At 42.9% G+C, this 27766-nt stretch overlaps 1 protein-coding gene across 3 annotated transcripts in view; it reads right to left on the reverse strand.

The window, feature by feature from the left end:
- Positions 1 to 27766, reverse strand: part of LOC144798550 (NACHT, LRR and PYD domains-containing protein 3-like) — a 925301-nt gene that overhangs the window by 433235 nt on the left and 464300 nt on the right. For all 3 annotated transcript variants that reach the window (XM_078669484.1, XM_078669486.1, XM_078669485.1), the window contains exon 6: positions 13231 to 14977. In XM_078669484.1, the coding sequence (XP_078525610.1) occupies positions 13231 to 14977 (1747 nt within the window). The remainder of the gene's footprint in view (positions 1 to 13230; positions 14978 to 27766) is intronic.

Below are 27766 nucleotides of genomic sequence, written 5' to 3' on the forward strand. Positions count from 1 at the left end.
GAAAGCAGGTGTCACTCTGGAAATACAAAAATTATTAGAAGGAGACATCATACAGGAAGTGATGAGCAGCCCATGTAACTCACCGATTATGGGCATCAAAAAGCCTAGTGGCAAGTATAGGGTAGTGCAGGACCTGAGAAAGGTTAACAAAATTGTAGTTCCTTGCTGCCCTATTGTCCCAAACCCTGCAGTGATATTGTACCAGATTCCTTGGGATGCTGAATGGTTCACTGTGATTGATTTATGTCATGCATTCTTTTCGATACCCCTGCACCCCGACAGCAAATTTCTTTTCTCATTTGCCTTCGAGGGTCACGTGTATTGTTGGAACCGGGTCCCTCAAGGGTATACAGAGAGCCCCTCTATCTTTAATCAGATCTTGAAAAAATGTCTAGAGACTTTGATCTTACCTGGGAACTCTGTGTTAGTACAGTACATAGACGACCTTCTACTGGCGTCTAAAAGTCGCAGGGACTGTGTAGTTGACACCATTGCCCTCCTAAATCATCTGTGTGAGAAAGGGCATAAAGTGGCCCCTGACAAACTACAGTTCTGTGCGAAATCAGTGAAATATCTAGGACACCAGATAGAAAAGGGTGTCAGAAAAGTCACATCAGAAAGAGTGAGAATAATTCAAAAGATGCAGTTGCCCCGTACTCAAAAAGATGTCAGAATGTTCCTGGGGGTATTAGGGTACTGCAGACAGTGGATTCTGGGATTTGCAGCCTTAGCCAGGCCCTTGATAAAAATGACCACGAGAGGAATGCCAGATGTTGTAGAGTGGGACGATGAAAGTCTAATGGCTTTCACAAGACTGAAAAACTGTCTGTGTACAGCCCCTGCGTTGGGAATGCCAGATTATTCCAAAGAGTTTGCCCTTTTCTGTGACACTCGCGATAATTGCGCATTGTCAGTCCTGACTCAAGAACATGGCACGACCAGAAGGCCTGTGGCTTATTTCTCTGCCACATTGGACCCAGTAGCTGCTGGGTTACCAGGCTGTCTGAAAGCAGTAGCTGCTACCTGTGCAAGTTTGGAACAGAGTGAGTCCATTGTCATGGGACATCCTGTGACCGTGTATGTTTCACATGGAGTGGTAATTCTATTGACCAGAACTAAAACACAGTATCTCACCCCTAGTCGGCTGACTAAATACGAGAGGATTCTTGTGGGTGCAGCAAATGTAAGCATTGTTAGGTGCGGTATTCTGAACCCTGCCACCTTACTCCCCGACCCCTTGGAAATAGAAGGTGGGGATGATGATGAACATGATTGTATTGACCTGACAGAGTTCAGTACTAAGCCACGCCCAGACATAAAAGAAGTACCATTGCCTGAGCATGATAAAGAACTATTTGTGGATGGTTCCTGTCTAAGACATGAACTAGGAGGCTTGAGTGCTGCTTATGCAGTAGTGTCTTTCACCAAAATTGAAGAAGCAGGTTACCTATATAACATCAAGTCTGCACAAGTAGCCGAATTGATAGCCATGATAAAGGCTTGCAAAATTGGGAAGGACTTACGCATAACAGTGTATACTGACAGTCAGTACTGTTATGGAGTTGTGCATGACTTTGGCCAATTATGGCTACAAAGGGAATTCATGACTTCCTCAGGTACTCCCATTCGGAATGCAAAGGTTGTTCATGACCTTTTAGAGGCCATCCAGTTGCCCAAAGAACTGGCAGTGGTAAAATGTGCTGCTCATCAAAGGAGCATGGACAGAGTATCACTGGGAAACGATTATGCTGATCGAGTGGCCCAATGGTGTGCCAAAGATCGGTATATTGTAAATCCAAAACGAGGGGGGCCAGGAACCAGCTGCCAGCTTCAGGTGTTTGAAGAAGTGCCTACGTGGGATGAAGTGAGAGAGTGGCAGGAATCGGCTCCTTGGCAAGAAAGAGAGAAATGGAAGGAGGATGGGTGTAGACCGAGACGTGTGGATGGTGTGATTTTGGGCCCAACTGGTATGCCTGTGTTACCCCGACACTTGCTTGGCACAATGGCAAGATTAATACATGAAGGATCACACATTGGTAGGGATGCCATGATTCTGGTATTTAAACAGACTTGGTACAGTAAAAAGTTCAGGAAGGTAGCAGAGTCCCTCTGCCAGAGGTGCCTGTCATGTCAACAGATGAACCCAGGCAAGAGGACAATGGTTGAACTGAGCAGGATTGGGAGATCAGGGGGTCCCTTTATAAGGATACAGATTGATTTCATCACCATGCCCCGTTGTGAAGGGAAACGATATGTCCTTGTCATTGTTTGCGTATTTTCAAAATGGGTAGAAGCTTACCCTACTCCTCAAAGTGACGCACTGACAGTAGCGAAGTGTTTACTAAAAGAACTGATACCTAGATTCGGAATACCATACATTATTGAATCAGATAAGGGTGGACATTTCCAGAATGAAATACTGGCTGAACTGTGTAAGGCCTTTGGAATAAGGCAGAAACTCCATTGTGCATACCACCCAGAGGCTTCTGGAATAGTGGAACAAGTAAATGGAACTATCAAAAACAGACTAGCAAAGCTGACAGATGCTACGGGCATGACCTGGGTGAAGGCCCTGCCCCTGGTCCTGATGGGACTGAGAAGTGTTCCTGACCGCAAGACAGGCCTAAGTCCCCATGAAATCATTATGGGAAGAGTGATGAGACAAGCATGGGTGCCAGGAAGCAAACTGTTGAGTATTACTGATGATTTGGTGCTTGAATACTGCAGAAGATTGGGTGACCAAGTGCGTTCTATCTCTCGCCAGATTGGAGACGACGGCATCCTCAATCCAACGACTCCTCTCCACAGCTTGGTTCCAGGAGACTGGGTCAAAATAAAGAAGCACACTCGATCAAGCTGTCTGGCACCAAGGTGGGGAAAGAAACGCCAAGTAATCCTGGTAACAACCACTGCAGTGAAGGTCGCAGGTGTTCCCCAGTGGATCCACGCTGGACACACCCAGAAGGTATTGCCAGACAAAGGATTTGAAGAAGAAGGGCAACCAGCAGAGGACCCTGAAGGAGCCAGACCAGAAGCAACTGACAACGAGCAGCCCAGCACCAGTCAGGTTGCAGGAACAGCAGACGTTGGCCCAGGAGTAGTTGACTACGAACTGCCAAGAAACCAGCCTGTGGAAGAGGTCCAGGAAACTGAGCCAGGAGTAGCTGAAGACGAGCTGCCAAGCATATGGCCAGAAGAATGGATACCGATGATTGATCTGACCGAAGATCCTATCAGAACAAGAGAACGACTTAGTGAAGGTAGAGAGTGGACTAGTCAGGAAAAGCAAGGCACAGGCGAAGAACCTCAGCCGCTTGAGATTCAAATCAAAACTGAGGAAGGAGAAGGTCAGACAGGGACAGAGCAGGTATTCGATACACCACCGCTAACACCTGATGCAGATAAGGGAGAGACTAGAAATAGAGTGATAGTTCGAGCAGAAGAAAATCAAGAGATCGAAGTGCTTGAACAGGATCAGAGAGGGTTAAAAGAACGGGTTCAGGAAACCGAAACAGAAACAGAGACAATCGAAAGCCAAAAACAAAATATTCCTGAACAAGGCCAGATTAGCAACCAGGCAGAAGAATTTGATGCTAGCCCTGGAACTAGCCAGATAAGGGAAGTAGGAGAAGAAAGTGGAGAAGAATTACCACAAGATAAAGAGAACAAGAGAATAAGAAAAGAAAGTGAAGTCCAAGTACCAACTAAGAGACTAAAGAAAAGAAACAACCTTGAGCCTAGGTTTGTAAAAAGATTGAGACTAAGGATAAAGACAGTGGAAGAAAAACGTGCAGAAGCAAGAAGAAGTGCTCGAATAGCAGAGCAAGAAGAAGACTCTTCCAAAAGAAGGAGTGAGCGAATAAAAAGACAAAACAAAAAGTACAAATCTCCTGAATGGACACTGGTTTTGGAGGAACTTGAAGATCTTGATATAACTGACGTGAGCGACGGAGAACCCGTCCCAGAGTACTCAGCTGAAGAGGAAGACGAACCACCGTGAATTTGCACAAAGTAAGCTAATTGTGTGAAGCCAAAAAGAGGGGTTCGAGAGACTCCTTCTGAGCCAAAATGTCTGATTCAACAGTGAATGGTAGACCTAGTTGCAGCCGTTTTAAGACGTGTTGCAAGGTGTGTATATGTAGTATAGTAGTGCTGATAGTTATCTGGATAGGATTAACAATTTTCATTCCCTTTGCTGTAAGTAAAGATACTAACATTGTCCCTACTGAAGTTGTAAATACCGATAATGAGGAGCTAACAACACAGAGTGTAGCACGACATGAGAGAGCTTTGAGGCAAACAAAGCAGAACTTAGAAGCATCAGATGAGGGAGGACTACATTATCATGGAATGAAGAACAGGACACACTTAAATGTTTTCGCAAACTTGTTAATACACTATGTAGAGACTATGGAAATTGAAGATTGCTATGTCTGCATGAAGCTACCTACTTCGGTGGCTGAGGGCGTGACATACCATCATCTGCCATTGACATATGGAATCTCCTGTAGCATTTTAGCTAGTTTATTCTATAAAAGAGGACCGTTACAGTACTATTACTCTAACAATGACGTGATCTTTTCTGAACTTCCTATACGTGGGAACTTGAATCCTGTACATACCAAAACTGACACCATAAGATATATGGGAGACTACTTTCTGACTATAGGTAACATTGACATAGCAGACGCACACAGAGATAACTTGACTTGTTCTTTGCGTGAGCAGGAAAAGATGTTCCTGAACATGGCAGAGAAAAGGAGAATTAAAATTCAAAAGAAGGCTAATGACGAAAGTCAGAAAAGGCCAAAGTGGGCAGAGAACATGGAAGGCACCTCATCTGGTGGAGCGGGTCCTGCTCTGTTGCTGGATTTTGAAAAGAAAGGCAAGCTATGTCTTCACCGCGAGAAGACTAGCTATTATAATAATGTTTTCATTGGTTCCAGTGAATGCGAACATAATTACAAGGTAATTGGAGGTTGGGGTTTCAAAAATGGGTCAGAGCCTGTGTTTCCTGGAATTTATTATATTTGTGGGGACAAGGCTTATTTCAAATTGCCGGATCACTGGTATGGAAGCTGCTACTTTGGCATTGTCTTCCCGAAAATATACCATGTGAATGGAAAAGCTGGAAGCAATGAAGATACTAATGGCTTAGTGCGTAGTAAAAGAGAAAGTATAGGTGAAATTATGGGTAGTATTTTCAGTGCACTGATACCTGGAGTGGGAGTGGTTCTGAACACTCACAGAATTTGCAAATTGTCTACTATAGTAGATGTGCTGTCTACTGAAACAGCTCATGGATTTCTGCTGGTCAATACCGAAATGGTTGCGATCAGATCAATGGTTTTACAAAATCGACTTGCTCTTGACACCTTATTAGCGAAAGAGGGCGGAGTCTGCCGGATGTTGAAGGCGCAACATTGTTGCACTTATATTCCGGATAAAAGTGTACAGATCAAAAGATATGTGAAAAACATTACTAATTTGGCAAAGAAACTCAAACCACTCGAGGTTGATAGTGCCTGGAAGAGACTGGTAGATGGTCTCTCAAATGTAGGTCATTGGCTTGCTAGCATAGGTAAAAGCTTATTATTCAAAATTCTGATGCCAATTGGTATTATAGGTCTTATTATACTTTCCATTTTCTTATGCTGTAAATACCGCAAGCGTACCAAAAAGCACGAGGTAAATGCAAGAGGAGTGAAACGAAGTGTGGATGAGATTGAATTAGAGGAGGTGAATGATCAGATATACAAAAAGGTGAAGACTTCTCACCCTGCTAAAACTGAGAGAGAAAAGTTAGAACGGCTGCTGGAAGAAATAGAACTTTATAAAGTATGAAAGAAAGTTGGCATCTGGTTCCATTATAATTTGTGATGATAGTAAATATCATCAAAGAGGGGATTGATGAAGCAAAGCTTCGCATATTTTGCGGCTTGCCGAAGTCAAGAACCTCGTTTATGTGTAATAAGGTAACAAAATGTATGTTTTACTAACATTTATTCTGTTTAGGCAAAGTTCCCGAAGCTTGCCTATGTGTATTTCTAATGAATTTTATCCGTGTCCTCTAATATGGCCGCCGCTTGTATTTTAGTTACTGCGCATGCGTCAGCCACACTCACGTGTCCTGACGCGTCTGCAGAAGTGGAGGGAAAGTTATGCGCATGCGTAATTCATAGCTGTGCTTATCATGTGGTACTGCTCGTGCCACTGCTCTTGTGCCCGTATCAATGTAGCTAACATTTAGATGCAATAAGTTTATTTCTTGATGATGAGTTAAAAGTACAAACCCTGTGATGTGTTTTCATAATGACATTATTATGTATTAATTTGTTTCCGCTTACTTTTCATGTACCGCGGGAAATGGGGGTCTGAGTGAGAGGAGAGCCATATTGGAGGTCCCTTCTGCGCCTGTGCGACATTCGGCAGCACGAGGGACCTTGACAGATGGAACACCGCCAGTTGGCAGTGATGGGCAAGATGCTCCTGAGAAAGTCACCTCTGCCCTGCGAGAACAGCGAATGTGGCTTATTATATGTTACAATGTAAATGTATTGCTGCTTGCCGTGTAGTCTCTCATGGGAACCCCTATCTCAATAGGCGGTACCAGAAAATGTTAATGTGGCATACAAATAGACTGTTCTGATTGGTGTGTTACCCAAATCCTACCTTAGGACCAATCCAAATTGAGGGATTTTGACACTTTGCAACATTGGGGGGTGGTACACTGTCCCCAAACTGTATATCTACCCTGGGTTCACCTAGTGAACCGTCCGACTTGTCTGGTTTAGCTGACCTGTCACTGACCCAACGCACTCAATAGGTGACTGAAGATACAGAGCGCTGCAAGCACTCTGTCCGAATTTGACCATAGACTGAGGTTCTACTGAACCTTAAAGTGCTGGCAAAGCACTTAGCTGGGAGTTCGCTGACCCAATCGGGGTCTTGATCGATAGCTGCAGAGCGGGTGGAGCGCAGGCGTTGCTTCCGAACTGTGGGTTCTGGTCCTGTCCTGAAGAGGGTCCTGTCCTGAGGGTTTGCTGTCCTGTCCTGAGGGTCCTGTCCTGATTCCTATTCCGAGGGTATCCTGTCCTGTCCTGGGTGTCCATTCTGCACCTGCCGTCCTTGAGGGGTATCCTTCCTTGAGGGTTTCCTGTCCTTAACCGACCCGTGGCCAGGGTTTGGTTTCCACACCTTTCTAGGTAAATATTGCTCTGAACCTCTTGAAATTCTTGCACCTTCTGAATTTCTAACTTTTGCTTTAATAAAGTTCAACATTGCATATGTGATATTTTCCATGCCTTTCTGCAACTATTGAAAGTCATTTATATTTTCCATAAGTTTATTCCTATGTCTTCTCATTTGTTAGAAATTATATTTTGCATAGCAGTGTGTCATTTCCTGATATGGTCTAGAACTTCGTTGCCTAGATTGTTCAAAGGCCCCTTCACCTTAAGTGAAGCGTGTTATTCATTATAAGCTCTCCTATAGTCACTCACACTTAGGCTATCCCTGTTTAGATAATACTGACTTGCATAGTATCTTTTCTCGTTACATTTTATTAGTACTTTGATGATTACTCTGTCATTATTTCTTTATGCCTATGTGATTTACGTTATCTTGCAGGGATGTGGAATTCCTATAGCCCGACGCCCAGGACATATTGTTTGGGGTCAAGGGCAACAAGTTTTAATGTGTATTTTGTCCTTGGGACAAGTAGGCCCAACCCCCTGCAGCACAAACCCTTTAGCTGCCAGTTTGCAGTGCCACATTAAGGGTCAGGGAAGGGCAATGCCTGCAGTTAAGTTAATTTTTGTGTTTATTTGTTAATGCTGTTCAAACTTGTATTTATGGTTCATTAATTTAAAGCCTTTATTATTAGGGTGAGCGCTTTAAGTAAATGTAAATTCTGACTGCAATACTGACAGTTGTTCCAGTATAGAAGTGTGTACACATGGTTTCAAAGTTTAGCACTATGAGGCTATGCATAATGCTGCCAAAATGCTCTCTGATTAGATGCAAATATTTGCAGAAGCTTGAAAGCAAGATTAATGATCCTTTGCTTTCAATATAAAATGTTCCTAAAAAAATGAAAGTAGAGAAAAAACATTTAGCTAAACTACTGTACATTTTCAGGTACCATTTCTTTGCAGCATCATTTAGTAAAATGTGTTGATGCATGCTAGTATTTACCAAAAATATTCCTTTTGGAAAATCAGGGTAACCAGTTTCAATAAGATTATGGGAAACATAAAAATAAACAAGCATTGGCAAAGCCAGTAGGTCTGAAATTGGTGGTCAGCTTTTTAGTTTTGGCAATGCGTGACTTGTTTTGGCATGGTTTTTGTAAAACCTTATTGATGTGAGATCTGCCAGGCCCTCACCATTATAACAAACATTGGCAAAAGCAAAAATAGTTTTTGGTCTCAAAAAAGCACGCACTGACACATTAGTTATTGGCGCTGAACAAAACTACTTTGTGTGCCGATATGCTCCTTGCGAAATGTGCAGAATAAGGTCACTCACAGTGAAGCAAGTTGATACAGAGAGAGAGAATTTTAATAAACACAAAAGGTCATGGTTAACGCCAGACCAAATTAGTGGCCCAATTATTAAAAAAAATCTCAAAAGTGCACCCTTGTTATATGTCCTTGAAATAAGTGCAGCTATATGGGTTTCGTGAATTCACAAGAATTTACAGTAGTAGGGAAAGAAATTGTACTCCTAGAAAATATTTGTGAACTGAATTTTAGCATGAGCAAATATGCATGTGTAGATTTGCTCATGCGAAAACCTGATTGTTTGCAAGTTCATTTTCCCTCCAACCACTGTTTCCCCAACTCTGGAAGAAGGTTTACGCTTGCCATTATCAGGAGTAAATTTCCAACATTTCTCAGTATGGGAAATATTAGAGAAGAGTTGCTGAACACCCTTAAAACATGCAAGTTAGTAGGTTTGCACAGACTCAAAAGGGCATTCCAACCCTGGAACTATTGCTTACCACTACCTTCAGTCCCAGTATGTAGATCTGCCGAAACGTGGCACCATAAAGGGATTGCTAGTATTCAAATACTACTATGGTATGAGCCCTGGCATAATCCAAGAGGCTACATAAGAGCTCTTATATAATGAGACCGCTGCCATAATTTGTCACCGAACTACATGGCACCAAAGGGACAAGTGGATTTTGTTACAGGACAAGTAGATTTATGAAGCAACCTGCCCTATGGACAAGTAGATATTTTAATAAATTCCACACCCCTGTCTTGGTTATTGATTGCCTTGTTTTATTGTACCTCATGCAAGAAAATAATGAACTTTAGATAAACATTTTAAAACTTCCAGTTGTCCGTGGTCATTTAAACAGTATTTGAATGTTATTGGTTGAGTTTGTATTTTGCTGCCTTTCCTTACAGCTAGCTCCCTGATTCATTGTGGTCATTAGGCACCCGCATCGGTGGATGGTAAGTCGGGTGCACCGAAAATTGGTAGCAGGGAACACACACACACCAACTTGGTAGAGCTCGTGAAGTCACCTGATCGATGTATATGGTGATTTGAAAAGTATATGGGCCCTGAAACCGGAAACGGCGAAAACTATTGGTCGGGTGGCCTCGCGCGCTCTATCACATATCATAACCTGCACACATATCCACCAGAGGGGAATCGCTGGTCGGACTGACTTTGCAGCTTCTACCTCTACATTCTTTTGCACTGCAGCAAATCTGTTTCAGCGTGCCTTCGACAAACGGGTATGCAGCTTCGTGGAATTGTCTTCGGCTACAGTCTTCTGCCCTGCCCCGCTGGAGATTTTCAACTTAATTTCAGGGACCAAATATGAAGTTACAAATTGTCACTGCAGCTTCGCTCCCGGCCATCCAACAACGATGCTCTCCGGACATTTTTCTTCAGAAATCTTTCTAGGTCCAAAGGTAAGCACTGACCGGGCCCAATCCACTTCTTGTATCCAAACCGTGCTCCATCGCGGTCTGCCTTAACTTTCAACTTTGACCCCATCTTGCGGGACCAGATGTCCACGGTTGGTGCTTTGATCTCTTAGGCACTAAATTTCACAAAATGTATTTAAAATTAAGAACTCCAGTTCGACTGATTGAATTGTTGTCATTTTGGTATGTAATCATTTATTAAAATGTCCCCCTATTGTTCCAAACTGATTTGGGATTCTTCTTGTGCTGTGTTTTCATTTTATTACTGTTTGCGCGCTGCATAAATAATTTACACATTGCCTCTATGTTAAGCCTGACTGCTTTTTGTACCAAGCTACCCAGGGTTAAGCACAGGTTAATGTAGTGACTTTTTGTGGTTCAACCTCCAAGGGATTGTGGCTCTTGCTCGACCAGGGTTCACAGCCCAGTCAACTGACAACCCAATTTCTCAGAGGCCTAGTGACTTCTAATGAATTCACATACAAGAGGTTTTAAGGCTTCCAGATGTGCGACCTATTTTTGCATGCGCAAACAGGTTTGTGAACCCGTTTGCGCATGCAAAAACATCATGGGCCATGTACAAAGCCTACTTAGCGAGTCGCAATTTATTTGAGACTCACTAAATAGGTTTAGGGACTCGCTATTTGGAAGGGGCTTCCCTTCCAAATAGCGAATCTCGAAACCATGTACTAATGTTTTGAAAAACGCAATTGCGGTCGCAAAACACTCTCAATTACCACCACCTACTTCAAGTAGGTGGTAACACATTCGCAAAGGGGAAGGGGTCCCCTGGGGACCCCTTCCCCTTTGCTAATGCATGCAAAAATATTTTTAATGTCTGGCAGTGGACCCAGGGACCATCGCCTGCCCTTACAAAATTAAACGAAAATGTTTCATTTTTTTTTTTTAAATGCATCCCGTTTTCCTTTAAGGAAAACGGGCTGTATTTAAAAACAAGCATTGGCATAGCCAATAGGTCTCGAATTTGGGACCTTATAAGTGTTTAGCCAGGCAAGGATATTGTGCTGCATAACTAAATACTTATAAGGTTCCAAAGGCAAGACCTATTGGCTATGCCGATGCTTGTTTTATTTGTTTTTAACAGCGTGTGGATACATTATCCGAGTCCCTGTGCTTTCCTTCAGCTTTGTCTGACAGATGAGACGTCTGCCCTTCACCCGCCCCCTCCCCACACACAAACACACACTGCCGCTACCACACTACACCTTGAAAATATCAGTGTGGTGCCGAGACACTGGGATGTGAAGTAACGAGGCAGGATTTTCCAAATTTCAGGCGTAGCTCACAAAAGAAAAGACGTCTCTGCAAAGTCACCAAAGCCTACGAGCCAAAACGGTACAGTTTACTTTATGAAACCACCCTAATAAAAATAGAAATGTCTGAAAAAATCAAATTGGGAGAAGACGCAACTAAGGAACGGCACAATAAGGACAAGCTTTCTTGGCAGCGCCACGCGGGTAGCCGCGTCGCTCCTTGCTGGCGCTGAAGAAAGCATTTGTCACCCGCTGCAGGGCATTCGTCCACAGTAGCATATGCTTCCTTTCCAAGCTGCCACTCAGAAGCCTTACTTTTAAATTGCAAAGTTTGCCCAAAGTTCCCCTTGGTGCCCTGGAGTGCCACCTATGGAAAAGTGACACTTTCATTAATATTTTATGCAGTGCACAATGGTGCAAATAATCAAATGTGAATTCCCTTTCAGCACTTTAAAATACACGCAGGTAAGTCACACTAAATTAAAGTTGCATGATCTCCCCAAGTATGCCTTAAACAAAAAACTGTCCGATTTTGGCCTAGAATCTGTAAACATGATTAACAGAATTAATTGCGGTAAATCTCTCTGGATGCCCCTGTTATTTTGACAGCTAGTATCAACGTTACTTCGGCAAGATTCTGTCTGGGAAAACATTTAAAGAGGCCAGCCAACGTTATAACTGAAGCCTTTCAAGCGTGAAATATAGTTTACACTAACAGAGCAGCAAGGCGGTCTTTCAAAAAGGGAGACTCTTCTATTACTTTTGATGGGCAAATGTGAGCATGCTCTACGCGTTGAGTGCAGGGACCCACATGTCAGCCATCAATACAGAGAAGGAACAATATGGGCATTCAGATATCGGGAGCACTGTACAATAGCAGAATTCTAGCACAAACTTCTTTAAATTGTATTCCCTGTCGCATTGGCTAAGATCATGCAATTCGGCGCCACTGATGAACAATGCAGTGCTCCATGAAAGATAAATGAATCTCTATAAAGACCTGTGAACCCACCCCTACGTCAACAAGCAAAATGTAAGGCAAGGATGCGGGCAGCAAGTGGGAAATGCCTGCGATTCAGCAACCTTTAGTTAAAGCAGCAAGAAGTCAACCGAAAAAGCAAAAGTTTTTTTTTGCGCACACAAGCGAACTTTCCACGCATACCGGGAAAGAGAATACGAATATATGGTCTCATTCAAACCTTAAACTCCTTTACTGCACAGTGCACTGATCAGGGATGCCAATAGCTTCAGCAGAATTTTGTTTTGACGAGAGGAGGCAGCAGGGGAGAGGCGGGGGCCTGTGCCGGTTTCCCTTGCGGGAGCGAGCAGGAACCAAAAGCTCGCTCCCGCAAGGGAATCGCCAAACGTGCACGCGTTGCCATTCAAAGCAATGCAACGCGTGCACGTTTATGACTCCAAAACGGAATCGATTTCAAGAGGTCTTTTTCCTATGCAGCGCATGAGCGCTGCGTAGGCGAGACCTAAAAACCCGCTTTATTGAAAAAAGCAGTCCCAGACATGGTGGTCTGCTGAGCCCAGTAGGCCACCATCCCTTGGAGGGCCTTTCATTCCCAATGGGCTCGCAAATTGCGAGAGGCTCATTAATATTAATGAGCCGCGCAATTTGCGACCCCAGTGGGAATCGCAAACAGTGTTAAACACACTGTTGTACATTTTATTTTGCGACTCGCAATTAGTCTCAAATTGCATGTCGCAAAATAAAATGGTCATACATCTGGCCCCTGGAGTTTACTCCTCTTTTTCTCCCAATTATCTATCCATTGATATTTGGGAAGAAAACCATTTGGAGCAGCTAATGTGCGAAGGGAAGTACAGGGATTGAAAAAAGTAGATGCCCTTTTTCTCTTTGAACAGTACTAGTTCAATATACTGATTAGTATATGGACTATGCTGGTTGTATCGTTCTAGCTGCAAATCTGTTATTAGTAAAAATACATATACTGATTGTGCCAGTTAACTTTCTCACAAAGAAACTGAAATCTTACCTCAGTTCCTTGATAGTGTGCAGAACTGGTGTAAGTTTCTCCAAACCCTCGGTCTGTATGAAACAGGAATCCAGGTTGAGACTTTCAATCGCCGTACAACACCCGAGTATGTATGAGAGGATAGTACAGTCTACTGGAGTAAGGTAATAGTCAGAAAAGTCGAGAGGCACATCTTGTCCCACTTTCTCACGCACCAGGGAGCTGTTACGGGACTCAAAGAGAAAACAGAACATGTTCAAGAGCTTTCTCTTGTCTGTCTTTGTCTTTAATGGCTCTCGCTCCTCATGAACTTTCTCTCCTAGCCACTTGATGACTTCCCTTGTTGCCTCTGAAGAGAACCGCCCCAGGTGGGCTTCAAGTTGTGACCGACTTGGAGGGTGGGAAAGGCCAGCAAGGAAGCGCAAAAGGATTTCATAGCGCCCATCTTCACAGGCGCTAATTGTCTGCATCAACTTCTTAAAACGGTCTTCTTTGTAATCAAGGAAATATACCATGGCAGCCCAAAACTCCTGAATGGTGAGGTGGAGGAAAGAGCGGGTAACTTCTGACTTTTCTTCCTTTTGAAGAGTTTCCATCATGAAACCTGACAATAACTTTGAAGGTCTGACGTTGAATGCTGACAAATCATTATCGTAGAAAACAAAAATACGGTTTCTGACTCCATGGTCAGCTAGCCATCCAATCCCTAGTAAATCAGTTTTAACAGGTTCTGTAGTGGAATCAGCTTGAACATGTTCTGTAGTGTGATTTTTCAGTATGTTTGAGATGTAACTCACAAAGAGCTGAGTCACTGTTTTGGGAGGAGCCAGGGGTTTTGCTGTCTGCTTAGTAAAGCAAGGTTTCAATGCGGTGCATGTTATCCAACAATATGATGGGTTGTAACAGAGTGTGTACAGAATTCCTGTGTCCCTCACGTACTGGAACACTTTTGATGATATAGTATCATTGTTATAAAACTTAGTAAAGTACCCTTCCCGCTCTTTGGAGAGAAATCCCACAATCTCTGCAGATCGATGAAGAATGCCAGTCTCAAGTTTTTCTAGAGCAATTGGACGACTTGTCAGCAACACACAACAACCTTTGAGCAGGGTTTGCTTCACCAGGCTGGCTACAATCCAACTTACAGTCTTCACCTGTCCTGGGCTGACACACAGATCTTGGAAGGCCCTATTGCTGAGATCCACTTCACTCCTGCTTTCGTCCAAGCCATCAAAGATAAAGAGCAGCTTTTGAGGGTCCTCCAAGATCATCCCAAGGTTTTCCCTGAGGAAAGGATATTTCTGAAGGATCAGCCGTTCCAAGCTTATTGGTGTCTCTTTTTCATGTTGGTTCAGTTCACGAAATTTGAAGAAGAAAATGAAAGCAAATTTTTGGTAAAGCTTTCCATTCACCCATTCAAAAATAAACTTTTGCACCAGTGTGGTCTTTCCCACTCCTGGCACGCCAGTCACCATCACACACTGAGGCATGCGATGGGATCTGAAGCACCAGCGAAACAGCCGGTTGGGAGTTATTCGCTCCAGTCCTGTCTGTACTTTCTGTCGAAGATGATACTCGTGGAGCTCCCCGGCCTCCAGAGCCTCGTGATGCACTTGTTTCCTGAAGCTGCGCTGTGATATCACCACCAGCTCCACATATCGTTCAGAGATTGGGAAACTTTGAGGCCCCTGGGACAGCCCGGGGGCAGTGTATTCCATTAAAGTATTTGTCATTTGAAAAAGATGATGCTTGAGCTGTTGCTGGCAATCTGAAATGAGAGATAACATACGTGTGTTTAACATTAATGTGTTATATATAATCTAAGTCACACATACAACCATACAATAACGTAAACTTCATATCAGTGCCTAATTATGAATTTTAGGATGTGCTTTCTGGTGCTGGGCACAAGGAGCTAATTATGACCTCCATGAGAAGGGGGACACTTCTGCCTGTTGACTTTTTTCATCCGGATGTTGCTGGGATTGGCTGACAGGTGCTGTGCTTGTCAGCTTGGCCTGCCCAGACACCTGAAAGCCCCTATACTGGGTCCTGGTCTCCATCGTCATCCATAGCGTAATTCCTACTTTACGTCTTCTGCCTGAACAGAACCTACTTGCTACTAAAGGGACAAGGTGGGAAGGAATCCTTTGTTATGTGTCTTGTCTTAACATGAGGCAAATGTAGAGGTGAGAAATTTGGGTGGCAGACTCATTCTTTGATGAGAATTAACAATGAAATGCCATTGGTAAACTGATAATAATCGCTTTACTAGGAACTAACACTTTTGTGATGTGCTTTCTGGGAAGTCAGAGAACTAACAATAATATGTTTACATGTACCTGCATTGAGTGACCCAGATAAATGACACAAGTACAGAAAATATATGGTAAATTAGAGTTAGGGATTGCAGGTCAGGGTAATGGCAAACATCTAATGATGGTCTCCACCTATTGTGAGTAGCCCGCGCATTCCTTGGTGTATTTATTGCATTCTGGTAAATCTGGTTTCTCTTCTTCTCCGTTATATATGTATCTAAGCATTTAAATTAACAGAATCCACAAATATATCTAGATTTAGGACTGGGAACCATCTAAGGTGTGGCAAATCTAAATTCCCCCCACTTTGATAGGCCCCATGCTGATGCATAACATTAGAGCTACAGTTGTATTAGTTTACACTACTAGCACCATTTATTGGTCACAGGATGCAAGGATTAACAAAAGGCCCAGCAGAATAATAGAGTATGTATACATAAAAATGTAAATATAAAAATGAACATTTTAAAACTACCTATAAGTACGAAGGAATGTTCAATTGGAGGCAAAAAATTAACCTGCTGATTACGATGGCGGACGGCCTTAAATCTGTCCATCATTGTCCCAGGCATTGGGACCGCCGGCCTATATGGCGGCAGTCCCGCTCTTTAAATTACAATGCGGCTGCCACCATGTGGCTGCAAAAGGCAGTTTTTACCATTGGGGAGGGTGTTGCTGGCTGAAGCACCTGCCGCAATGTTGGAGATGCAGGTTGTGCCTTTCCCTGCACTAAGTGGCAGGCACCTGGTGCAGGGAAATGTAGCCCTCAGTGCAAAAACCAACTACCCGGCACAAGGGGGGCCCCGCAATGGGCCCCAAAGTCAATTCTCGCTAGCCTTTCCATGGCGGGGGTACCGCCATGGATAGGCCGGCGGGGATCAGGCATCTAAATCTGGCGGGCGGTGCCTGCTAGGAACCGCCACCATTCTAGGGATGCAGGCAGGTCCAACAGACAATCGTAATGATTGCCTCTGTCAGACCGGTGGCGGACGGGCTTTTCGGCCGCCAGGCACACTGCCCATCATCCTTATCCAGACGGTGATATTTGGCCTTACGATGGCAGTCGGCCCGCCACCGGCAGCCTGCGGTGCCGGGTTCACTGCCATCATAATAAGGCCGTAAATTGTAATCTGGGAACCCAATCTAGTAGTGATTCAGTGGGTCCACAAAAGTTCAAAATAAATCAAACTAAGAACCACTGCTCCAGACCAATGATGGCAAGTAGACTTTAAAAGTGGTGAGGCTTAAATCTCTGGTTCAGGTTGAACTATGTCAAAAAGAAGAGAGTAACCCTTTAATCCCAAGGGAACAGGGTAAGTACACAAGTAAAACAAGTAAATTCCCTTGGTGGTACCTGGAATGGATTTTGTCTAACAGATAGTCTATTGCTATTATCCTGCTCACTTCAATTTACTTCTGGTAAAAACTCACAACCATCATTCACCATAGGTTTCTGGACCCCACAGATAAGTAGAACCACAAAGGCACTTACAGTCTTTACATTAATCAAAACATAACATTGCCAAGGTGTATATCTCATTCAGTGTTTTATTATTTATAAAAAGTTTTTCCTTTAAAAAGAAACATCTGTTGATTACAGTCAGTGATTGCAGTTGCTTTTCCTTATAGTGTTAACCACTGTCTATAACACTTTCATCAATATTAGCATACAATATCATACATCAAAATACACTACTATTAAAGATATTTAAAAAACCCCAAGGGTTAATACATGTCGACGCGTTTCGGTGGATCTTGCAAATTCGCACCACCTTCTTCAGGACAATTAAAACACAACAATCTGTGAAAACAATTAAATAAAAAGGAAAACATAATCACTATTTTTGCCTTGGCAGACGATTTACATGCTTCATATACATTCAATCAATTTGACCATAGATCTCCACTAATAATGCTTTTATTAACGTTTAGCTAATTGACACAAAAAACACTCATATTGACATTTTATCCTGTGCTGTTTGTCGGTCCCACTTATGATTATAGGTGAGGCAAAGCCCCAAACCGAATTATTGTGCGGGAAAAATCTCACTCTTAATCTTGCAACACATCACTTACTCCATATACTTCCATTCACCTAATGGTAAGGTAATCTCATGGGCAGACCTTTGTAAACTCCACTAGTGACCCAGGTTCAGTTTCAAGGTCCCTTATATTCAGCTTAGCAGTATCCTATACTGAGACCGACAAGAGAATATATTAAACTCTACATATTTATTGTCAGTTTCAATAAAATCAAAATGCCGAGCGCGGTTACTACGCGCCTAGGAGTCCCTAGCACAGTGTGTTCACCGCAGAACAGGAGGACTAAAAAGATAAAAATAGAAATATGGACTTCTTTAATAAATTGTGGTTTTAACAGTAACCGAATAGGACAATGTGCAAGCTACAAATGAGACCATAATATAAATTAATGAACGAAGGGCGATGTTAGAATGTAAATACAGTATATGTAAAATAGAAACAACTAATAGCCCTGGCAAAAAGTAATGTAGTTTGGAAAATAAAACGCATTGGATTGCCCAAATTTAATTAGGATGAAATGTATAAAACATCTTGCATTATTGAATGGCTCTGAATAGAGATCTTTGTATTTAAAGATAGTGAGTGATGCATATTTATCAGCAGAATCCTGAACATAGGACAATTGATGAAATCCTATCAGAGGGGTGAAGTAAGCAGCACTGCTTTGAGCCACTTTGCTTGAATTAAGAATGGCAAGAAAAATGACTGGTGAGTTTTAGAGAAGTCATATGTGTAGAATAACAGAAATAGGCATGAACTAATACTGTTGATCTGATAGGGGTTAAATGTTTTTACTCCAGCCTAGGCGAACATTACATCAATAAAGAATCTATCACAGCACGATTAATCTGCAAAGTCATTAGACTGAGAGGGATAAAGATATATTCCCCGCAGGAAAGCCTACTTTGAGTAAGTATAGAAAAAATGACTAATAGAAAGGTCCAATACCGCTAGATATGTATAGTTTAATACATGCTCTTGTCGGTCTCAGTATAGGATACTGATAAGCTGAATATAAGGGACCTTGAAACTGAACCTGGGTCACTAGTGGAGTTTACAAAGGTATGCCCATGAGATTATCTTACCATTAGATGAATGGAAGTGTATGGAGTAAGTGATGTGTTGCGAGAGTAAGAGTGAGATTTTCCCCGCACAATAATTCGGTTTGGGGCATTGCCTCACCTATAATCATAATTGGGACCTACAAACAGCACAGGATAAAATGTCAATATGAGTGTTTTTGTGCCAATTAGTTAAACGTTCATAAAAGCATTATTAGTGGAGATCTATGGTCAAATTGATTGAATGTATATGAAGCATGTAAATCGTCTGCCAAGGCAAAAATAGTGATTATGTTTTCCTCTTTTTTTAAATTGTTTTCATAGATTATTGTGTTTTAATTGTCCTGAAGAAGGTGGTGCGAATTTGCAAGATCCACCGAAACGCGTCAACATGTATTAACCCTTGTGGTTTTTTAAATATTTTTAATAGTATTGTGTATTTTGATGTACGATATTGTATGCTAATGTTGATGAAAGTGTTGTAGACAGTGGTTAACACTATAAGGAAAAGCAATTGCAATCATTGACTGTAATCAACAGATGTTTCTTTTTAAAGGAAAAACTTTTTATGAATAATAAAACACCGAATGAGATATACACCTTGGCAATGTTATGTTTTGATTAATGTATAGACTGTAAGTGCCTTTGATGTTCTACTTATCTGTGGGGTCCAGAAAACTATGGTGAATGATGGTTGTGAGTTTTTACCAGAAGTAAATTGAAGTGAGCAGGATAATAGCAATAGATTATCTGTTAGACAAAATCCATTCCAGGTACCCCCAAGGGAATTTACTTGTTTTACTTGGCATACGTTTGCTCCTGCCGGGTCAGCTGAGCGGCGCATTTCTACTTACCCACCTTCTATCAGGAGAGACCTCAGTGCTGCATCTTTTGAGCCCAGTATTGAACCTGAAAAGCGTTTCCAACCCCACTTACCAGTAAAAGTGGCTAGAATGTCCCTGGCTGCTCTTCATTGGAAAGCTAGTTCAGAGTCGATTTTTGGCATACCTTTGCTCCTGCAGGGTCAGACGAGCGGCGAATTCCAACGTACCCACCTGCTATCATGAGAGACCTCAGGGTTGCATCTTTTGAGCCCAGTACTGAGCCTGAAAAGCGTTTCCAACCCCACTTACAAGTAAAACTTGCTAGAATGTCCCTGGCTGCTCTTCACTGAAAAGCTGGTTCTGCGTCGATTTTTGGCATACGTTTGCTCCTGCAGAGTCAGCGGAGCGGCGAATTCCAACTTACCCACCTGCTATCATGAGAGACCTCAGGGCTGCATCTATTGAGCCCAGTAGTGAGCCTGAAAAGCGTTTCCAACCTCACTTACAAGTAAAACTCGCTAGAATGTCCCTGGCTGCTCTTCACTGAAAAGCTGGTTCTGCGTCGATTTTTGGCATACGTTTGCTCCTGCCGGGTCAGCCGAGCAGCGAATTTCTACATACCCACCTGCTATCAGGAGAGACCTCAGGGCTACATCTTTTGAGCCCAGTACTGAGCCTGAAAAGCGTTTCCAACCCCACTTACAAGTAAAACTTGCTAGAATGTCCCTGGCTGCTCTTCACTGAAAAGCTTGTTCTGCGTCGATTTTTGGCATACGTTTGCTCCTGCTGGCTCAGCCGATCGGCGAATTTCTACTTACCCACCTGCTATCAGGAGAGACCTCAGTGCTGCATCTTTTGAGCCCAGTACTGAGCCTGAAACGCGTTTTCAACCCCACTCACCAGTAAAACTTGCTAGAATGTCCCTGGCTGCTCTTCACTGAAAAGCTGATTCAGCGTCGATTTTTGGAAGGTTGTATCCACGGGAGAAATTATGGGGGCCCGATACCATGTAATTTAGTTTTTAAATTTATACAGAGGATAAGGAACATGATTAGAAGTTTGATTTCTGTAAATATGGGATTTGCTGTTGGTAGCAGTAAGACATAACATGAGAATAACTTTGAGTTTGGGTGAGTAAAGGGATGAACAAGAGAAGTTCAAAATGGCGCCCTGTTGTGCTGAGGTAATGCCACGATTGTGTCAAGGAAAACAATGACGCCACTCACGACTAATTATACATGATGATGTGGTAAAAAAACACGTGTAAAGTAAAGACGTGCTTTCATGTTTATATAAAGACAACAAATAAACTGAAGTTTAATATTAACATGCTGTCGGTTTCAATAAAATCATAATGCAGAGCGCAGTTACTACGCGCCTAGGAGTCCCTAGCACAGCGTGGTCACCGCAGAACAGGAGGACTAAAAAGATAAAAATAGAAATATGGACTTCTTTAATAAATTGTAGTTTTAACAGTAACCGAATAGGACAACGTGCAAGCTACAAATAAGACCATAATATAAATTAATGGACGAAGGGTGATGTTAGAATGTAAATACAGTACATGTAAAATAGAAACAACTAATAGCCCTCACAATAAGTAATGTAGTTTGGAAAATAAAGCGCATGGGATTGCCCAAATTTAATTAGGATGAAATGTATAAAACATCTTGCATTATTGAATGGCTCTGAATAGAGATCTTTGTATTTAAAGATAGTGAGTGATGCATATTTATCCGCAGAATCCTGAACATAGGAAAATTTATGAAATCCTATAAGAGGGGTGAAGTAAGCAGCACCGCTTTGAGCCACTTTGCTTGAATTAAGAATGGCAAGAAAAATGACTGGTGAGTTTTAGAGAAGTCATATGTGTAGAATAACAGGAATAGGCATGAACTAATACTGTTGATCTAATAGGGGTTAAATGTTTTTACTCCAGCCTAGGAGAACATTACATCAATAAAGAATCTATCACACCACCATTAATCTGAAAAGTCATTAGACTGAGAGAGATAAAGATATATTCCCCGCAGGAAAGCCTACTTTGAGTAAGTATAGAAAAAATGACTAATAGAAAGGTCCAATACCGCTAGATATGTAGAGTTTAATACATGCTCCTGTCGGTCTCAGTATAGGATACTGATAAGCTGAATATAAGGCACCTTGAAACTGAACCTGGGTCACTAGTGGAGTTTACAAAGGTATGCCCATGAGATTATCTTACCATTAGGTGAATGGAAGTATATGGAGTAAGTGATGTGTTGCAAGAGTAAGAGTGAGATTTTCCCTGCACAATAATTCGTTTTGGGGCATTGCCTCACCTATAATCATAAGTGGGACCTACAAACAGCACAGGATAAAATGTCAATATGAGTGTTTTTCGTGCCAATTAGTTAAATGTTAATAAAAGCATTATTAGTGGAGATCTATGGTGAAATTGATTGAATGTATATGAAGCATGTAAATCGTCTGTCAAGGCAAAAATAGTGATTATGTTTTCCTCTTTTTTTGAAATTGTTTTCACAGATTATTGTGTTTTAATTGTCCTGAAGAAGGTGGTGCGAATTTGCAAGATCCACCGAAAAGCGTCGACATGTATTAACCCTTGTGGTTTTTTAAATATTTTTAATAGTATTATGTATTTTGATGTATGATATTGTATGCTAATATTGATGAAAGTGTTATAGACAGTGGTTAACACTATAAGGAAAAGCAATTGCAATCACTGACTGTATTAAACAGATGTTTATTTTTAAAGGAAAAATGTCTTATGAATAATAAAACACCAAATGAGATATACACCTTGGCAATGTTATGTTTAGATTAATGTATAGACTGTAAGTGCCTTTGTGGTTCTACTTATCTGTGGGGTCCAGAAAACTATGGTGAATGATGGTTGTGATTTTGTAGCAGAAGTACATTGAAGTGAGCAGGATAATAGCAATAGATTATCTGTTAGACAAAATCCATTCCAGGTACCACCAAGGGAATTTACTTGTTTTACTCAGGTTGAACTATGCAAGTGAAGCAAAATACACTGCCTTTCACTTCCATTAGGGGTGTTAGGTGTGGTTTTCCTTCGAGAATAGTTTGAAAAAGGAGGGTTAAATTTGAATTTTAGGGACCCTTTTTCACATAAATTGGCTAAAAACCCAGAAGTTCTGAAAGGTTACTAATAAAAAGAATTATGGGGTGTGCCAGAAACATCTTACCCTCCACAGGCGTATTGAGGTTCTCCCTCTCCAATAAACTGCTGGATGGATGGTGACATATTTTCAACTTCCATATAGTTGTCTAAACTCTATATCAGTTGTAAGAAATAAAACTTATTCATAGGTCGGCTAGCAAAGCTCATGTTCAAATAAATGCATATGACAAAAGATCAAACATGTGGAGTAAAACCACTCTCTCTTTACAACATTTTTAATGCTTACATTGGCAGTACAAGATCCCTGATAACAGTACAGTTAAAAGCTCCATTAATCAAATCTAATACAATACATTTGCTAAAATAACAGTGAATAATAGCAACTCTGTTGTCTTCCTTTTATTCAAGCCTCATACGGAGGACATAATTTACTCCATGAAATCTTGCACGTAGCACCGATTTTGCCTTTAAGCAATGTTGCACTGGTAACATACAATGCGGCCCATATCAAAACATATTATCTTGAAGTACAAATATTTGGTTGAACTTTGGAAGCACCCACAACACTGGTGGACATGAGCTGGCTGAACAGAGGTGGCAACAGCACCATAGGATTGTCAAGAAACCTCTTTCATGTTCCAGCGCTTATTTGAAAAAGGCTTTAAAAAAGCAGTGCAATTTTAAATATCCATGTTGGAAAAGGTTTAGCCCGAGTTGGAAGGCTTCCTCATGATCCATATTATTCAAATTGAGTTCTACATGCACCGGAGATAAGGATATGCTGGTGCTTGTTTTCTGCTTGGGTACTTGGTCTAGTTGTTGAAACTCGAGACTCCCAAGCGGCCACAATGTGCCTGCGCGAGCTACGTGTGGCACACTTCAACTGAATTTCTCTGAGAGAAACCTGCATTTGAGCGCTTCCTTCAAAGTTCATTTCAATGGCCAATTTTAGTAAAGTCTTGGAGCTTTGAGTTGTAGTCAAGTTCAGGGCAAGCGTCATAGTCAAATCACAGTTCTATTGTAAAAGACTGTATTTTTGTTTTCTCTCTCAGGAGCCGCTTTCGAGTTCTCCGTGCGGTTCTGAGAGTCCAGTCATTAGTCATTGATCCTTCCTCGTGGGAGTTCAGAGTCGGAGTTGGAGAGCGCTTTAGTGAAGAGAAGCATTCTCCTAGTTTCAAGTAAGAGTGTACAGACTTGTTATCGCGCTGAGTAACGTGCAACCTTAGTGTAGTGCACTGAGGAGAGTTTTAACTGCGCAGAGACAGTATCTATTCTTGGACAATTTTTACCTCATTTCAAATTTTTAAAAGCACAAAAGACAATCTTATAAGCCCAGATTAAATGTGCATCAACAGTTATTATCAGCAAGGTCAAATAAACTGTCCTGAAATAGTCCACATTTTTTGAAGAATTATATTCAAAAGGAAAAGACAGCAAAAGGAAGGAACAGTATACATTTATCAAAATATATATGCACATTCTCATTTTTAAAATCTATAAATGCGCAGTGAGTGCTGACAGATCTGCCAATCGATCAGATGATTCAATATACATAGAGAGAGGCAACACCTCAGTGTAAACACAGGTAAAAAGGAAAAAATTGGGAAATTTAACAACTAGAGTTTAGCGCTAGGGAGGATAAAACTGTTTATGCGTACTTTGCAGGTCCAAAAGAAGAATTACAGACAGAAGGCCAGTACCTGAGGCAGTCTCTCTTGTTTGTCTTCCCATTCCCCTTTCCCCCCGGACTGGAGTTTGTGACAGAGTTTGAAAATCTTGCTGGCAGCAGTTGGGGGGATTTGGGGTTAGCTCATCTGCTTCTGAGGAGATCGCAGAAACGTGTTTTGACAGATTGAAGTGCCTTCCTCTTCATCGAGGAATATCAGATCTCCTAATGAGCAGGATGGCAAAGGGGATAGACATAAAGACCTTGGCAGCCATTTTAGAAGGGATGCAAAAACAATGAAATAGTTATGTGGAGGAAAACAAGTCCTTGAGGGAGGAAGTCAGGAGGTCAAGTCAAGAGTCAATTCAAATTAAACAGAAATTAGATGAGATAGTGGGTGGGGTAGCTTCTGGTTCAGGTTTAAAGAATACGCAAAGTTTGCCTGGCAACCCATCTCCCTCAGAAATTTCTACTCAACTGATTTATGCTGTTTCCCAAATAATTCCACTAGCACCTCCGGAGAGATTCAGTGGAGATCCACAAAAGACTCAGGTATTCCTGACTCAGTGTTCTCTGCATTTTTTGTGCTGGCCAGTAATTTTTTCAGAGGATCAATCGAAAGTGGCTTTCGTGCTGTCTTATCTGACTGGCAATGCGACTGCACGGTCTATGTCTCTGGTAACTCTAAATGACCCAGTGTTATATCATTTTGAAAACATCAAAATTGAATTTTTACGCATCTTTGACCTTCGATCTGCCTCCCAAGCCACAGATAATGAATTGTTGGAGCTGAAACAAGGCAATAGAGATTTAGTTGGATACTTAGCCCACTTTAATAAATTAATTGTGGAGACAAATTGGCTGGAATCCAAAAGAGCTGCAATCTTCCAATGAGGATCAAAAGACGAGCTTAATGATGCTTTAGCTGGGGGCGTGGCTTGGCTGCAGAGCGGAATGGCTGCCTGAAACCGCAGCTCTGCCGATCGAGCAAATTAATCAGGCATTTATGGGCTAATCTGGTGTGGAGACTCGGACCTTGAACCCCTGAAGCAATCGCGACATCATAGTGACTGCCTGGCGTTCATTTGTATGCAATCTGTGGCTCCGACTAGCCGAAATCCCGAATGGATCGTGAGCGGAGGAGTGGCCTGGCGTGTGAGTTGCAGCCGGGGGCTGGCGTGACTACACAGCCTGAGGGAGATCAACTCTGCGCCGTGGTCGGGCAGTAATCCAGGCAGGCGAACACTGCGGAGGAGGAACACCGGCGAGTCCCGAGCAATAGCGAAACCAACAAGTCGGGATGTATGCGGCGCCCTGAAAGACTCTGTGAGAAACATTGAAGTAAGCGGTGCGGACTCCTTTCCGCAATAGTGTGAGGCAAAGCAAGGAAGCGGCAGATCGCTGGATGCAGTCTGGAGCGATTATTACTGTGAAGACTGCGCTGGACCCCAGACGGTAGGCTCCTACCGCTACTGACCCTTAGACTGCCCAGCGCGGCTCTACTGTGCCGTGGCATCGATCCTGCATTATTCCCGATGCGAAGGAGTCGGGGCGGCCATGTTGGATTGGGCCGTGTAACTGCTGGCGAACACATGTGTACTAATCCCTCCCGGAGTACTAAATCCCATAACCCACAGCACATGCAAGGTAGCTGCAGCGCATAGGGCGGCCAGTGACGGAGAGGCGCCCAGGTTGCCAGCAACGAGGCCAGTCACAGAGTGCCTGTGGGAATAGGGCGCACTAGGGACGAGCCGCGCAAAAAGGGCGCGAACAGCCATCTTGGAACCCGCGAGTGCACTCACAGCGATCGAGTTGAGGCTCATGATGATTTGCACCTGGGGTACAGTGTTGTGAGCTCTTGGCACCTACGGAGGACGCTGACCGACCATTGCAACTACCCCAGTGCACTCCGACATCTCGAGTGCCTAGCTGGTGGTGCCATACATTGCGGTCGGCGCAGAAAATAGACCTGCTGTTGGTTGGTTGCGCATGTGTGTGCATTAGGAACTGCTTGGAGACGAGTAGCGCTGTGCCACTGCGGAGACTGCTACCTGGCGCTGTGTCCCCAAACCAAAGACGTTACTGCACCATAATCGCATAATCAGGAAGCGATGGGTAAGCCGGACACGAGACAGCCGCGACTCACGTTCGACAAAACCAAGCAAAAGACTGCTGGTCAGGAGCAACAGGAATATGAACCATCACGAGACGACCGGAATGGCTCGCAAACAGCGGATATTAAAGCTATGTTCCAGGAACTTAAAACTAGCCTATATAGCATTGATCAAAAGATGGATGACTTGGCCGCCCGCATGGACAGTATCACCAAAAGAATGGATAAACAGGAGGGGAGAGTTGGGGTGCTAGAAACACGTGTGACGGAAACAGAAGAAAGTCAAACTGATCTGGATAAAGAAGTGCGTGGCATGGACATAGTGCTTGCGTTAGTCCAACAGAAGAACGAGGATTTGGAAGCGCGCTCGAGGCGCAATAACGTCAGAATTACAGGAGTGGCGGAATCGACGGATATTGCCAGCATGGAACTGTACGTCGAGGAGATGTTGAACGCTCTTTTTGGGGCGGGTCTTTCGCAGATGTTCTTGGTAGAAAGAGCCCACAGATCCCTTGGGCCTAAGCCGAAACCAGGAGCGCCCCCCAGGCCCATCATCGCGCGCATCTTAAACTACAGGGACCGGGACACGATATTGCGCTTGGCACGGGACATGAAGGAGCTGCAATACAAAGGCAACCGACTTGCAATATACCCGGACTTCACTATTCAGGTTCAAGCTGCCAGGAGGGAGTTCCTGCCGGCGAAGAAGATTTTCCAGCAAATAGGCACAAAATATTCGCTAATATATCCGGCGAAACTACGGGTGCAGGGCCCGGGCAGGCCATCATTCTTTGTGGACGCTAAGGCGGCATTGCAATACGCGAAGCAACTGGCAAAAGATCACAAAAACCAAGCACACTCTGAGGAACCGGAAACGCAAGAGAGACTAAGTGACGTTGAGTGAATGTTGGCGAAGAAGATTCAGATCCTGAATTGTGACTCCAATTGAAGAGGACAGCCACTGATCGATCTTCCTGTCTGTGTTACGATGTATTCGCCAAGTGCAGATAAGTTCACCAGTTAATGTGCGGGGGAGGGGGTGGTGGTCCTAGAGCGGTCACAACCAAGCCAGCACTCGATCGCCCTGGCATGAGTACAGGGTTAGAAGGAGTCCAACCTGCGTACCCCAGGGGATGATTCCCACTACTTTGTTATTGAAATACATAAAATGTCTAACTTGGAATGTTAGAGGCATGAATGATAGAAGGAAGACTAGGCTGGTGCAGGCGTACTTACTCAGAAAGGACATAGACATATGCTTCCTGCAAGAGACTCACCTAACTGACAATGCCAATCACTTGCTTCGACACAGTAGATGGGGCGAGATTGTACATGCACCGTACTCTAACTATTCACGTGGGGTGGCGATACTGATAAAACGGGG

This window comes from Lissotriton helveticus, chromosome 12, assembly GCF_964261635.1.
Source record: "Lissotriton helveticus chromosome 12, aLisHel1.1, whole genome shotgun sequence".
Classification (NCBI taxonomy): Eukaryota; Metazoa; Chordata; class Amphibia; order Caudata; family Salamandridae; genus Lissotriton; species Lissotriton helveticus.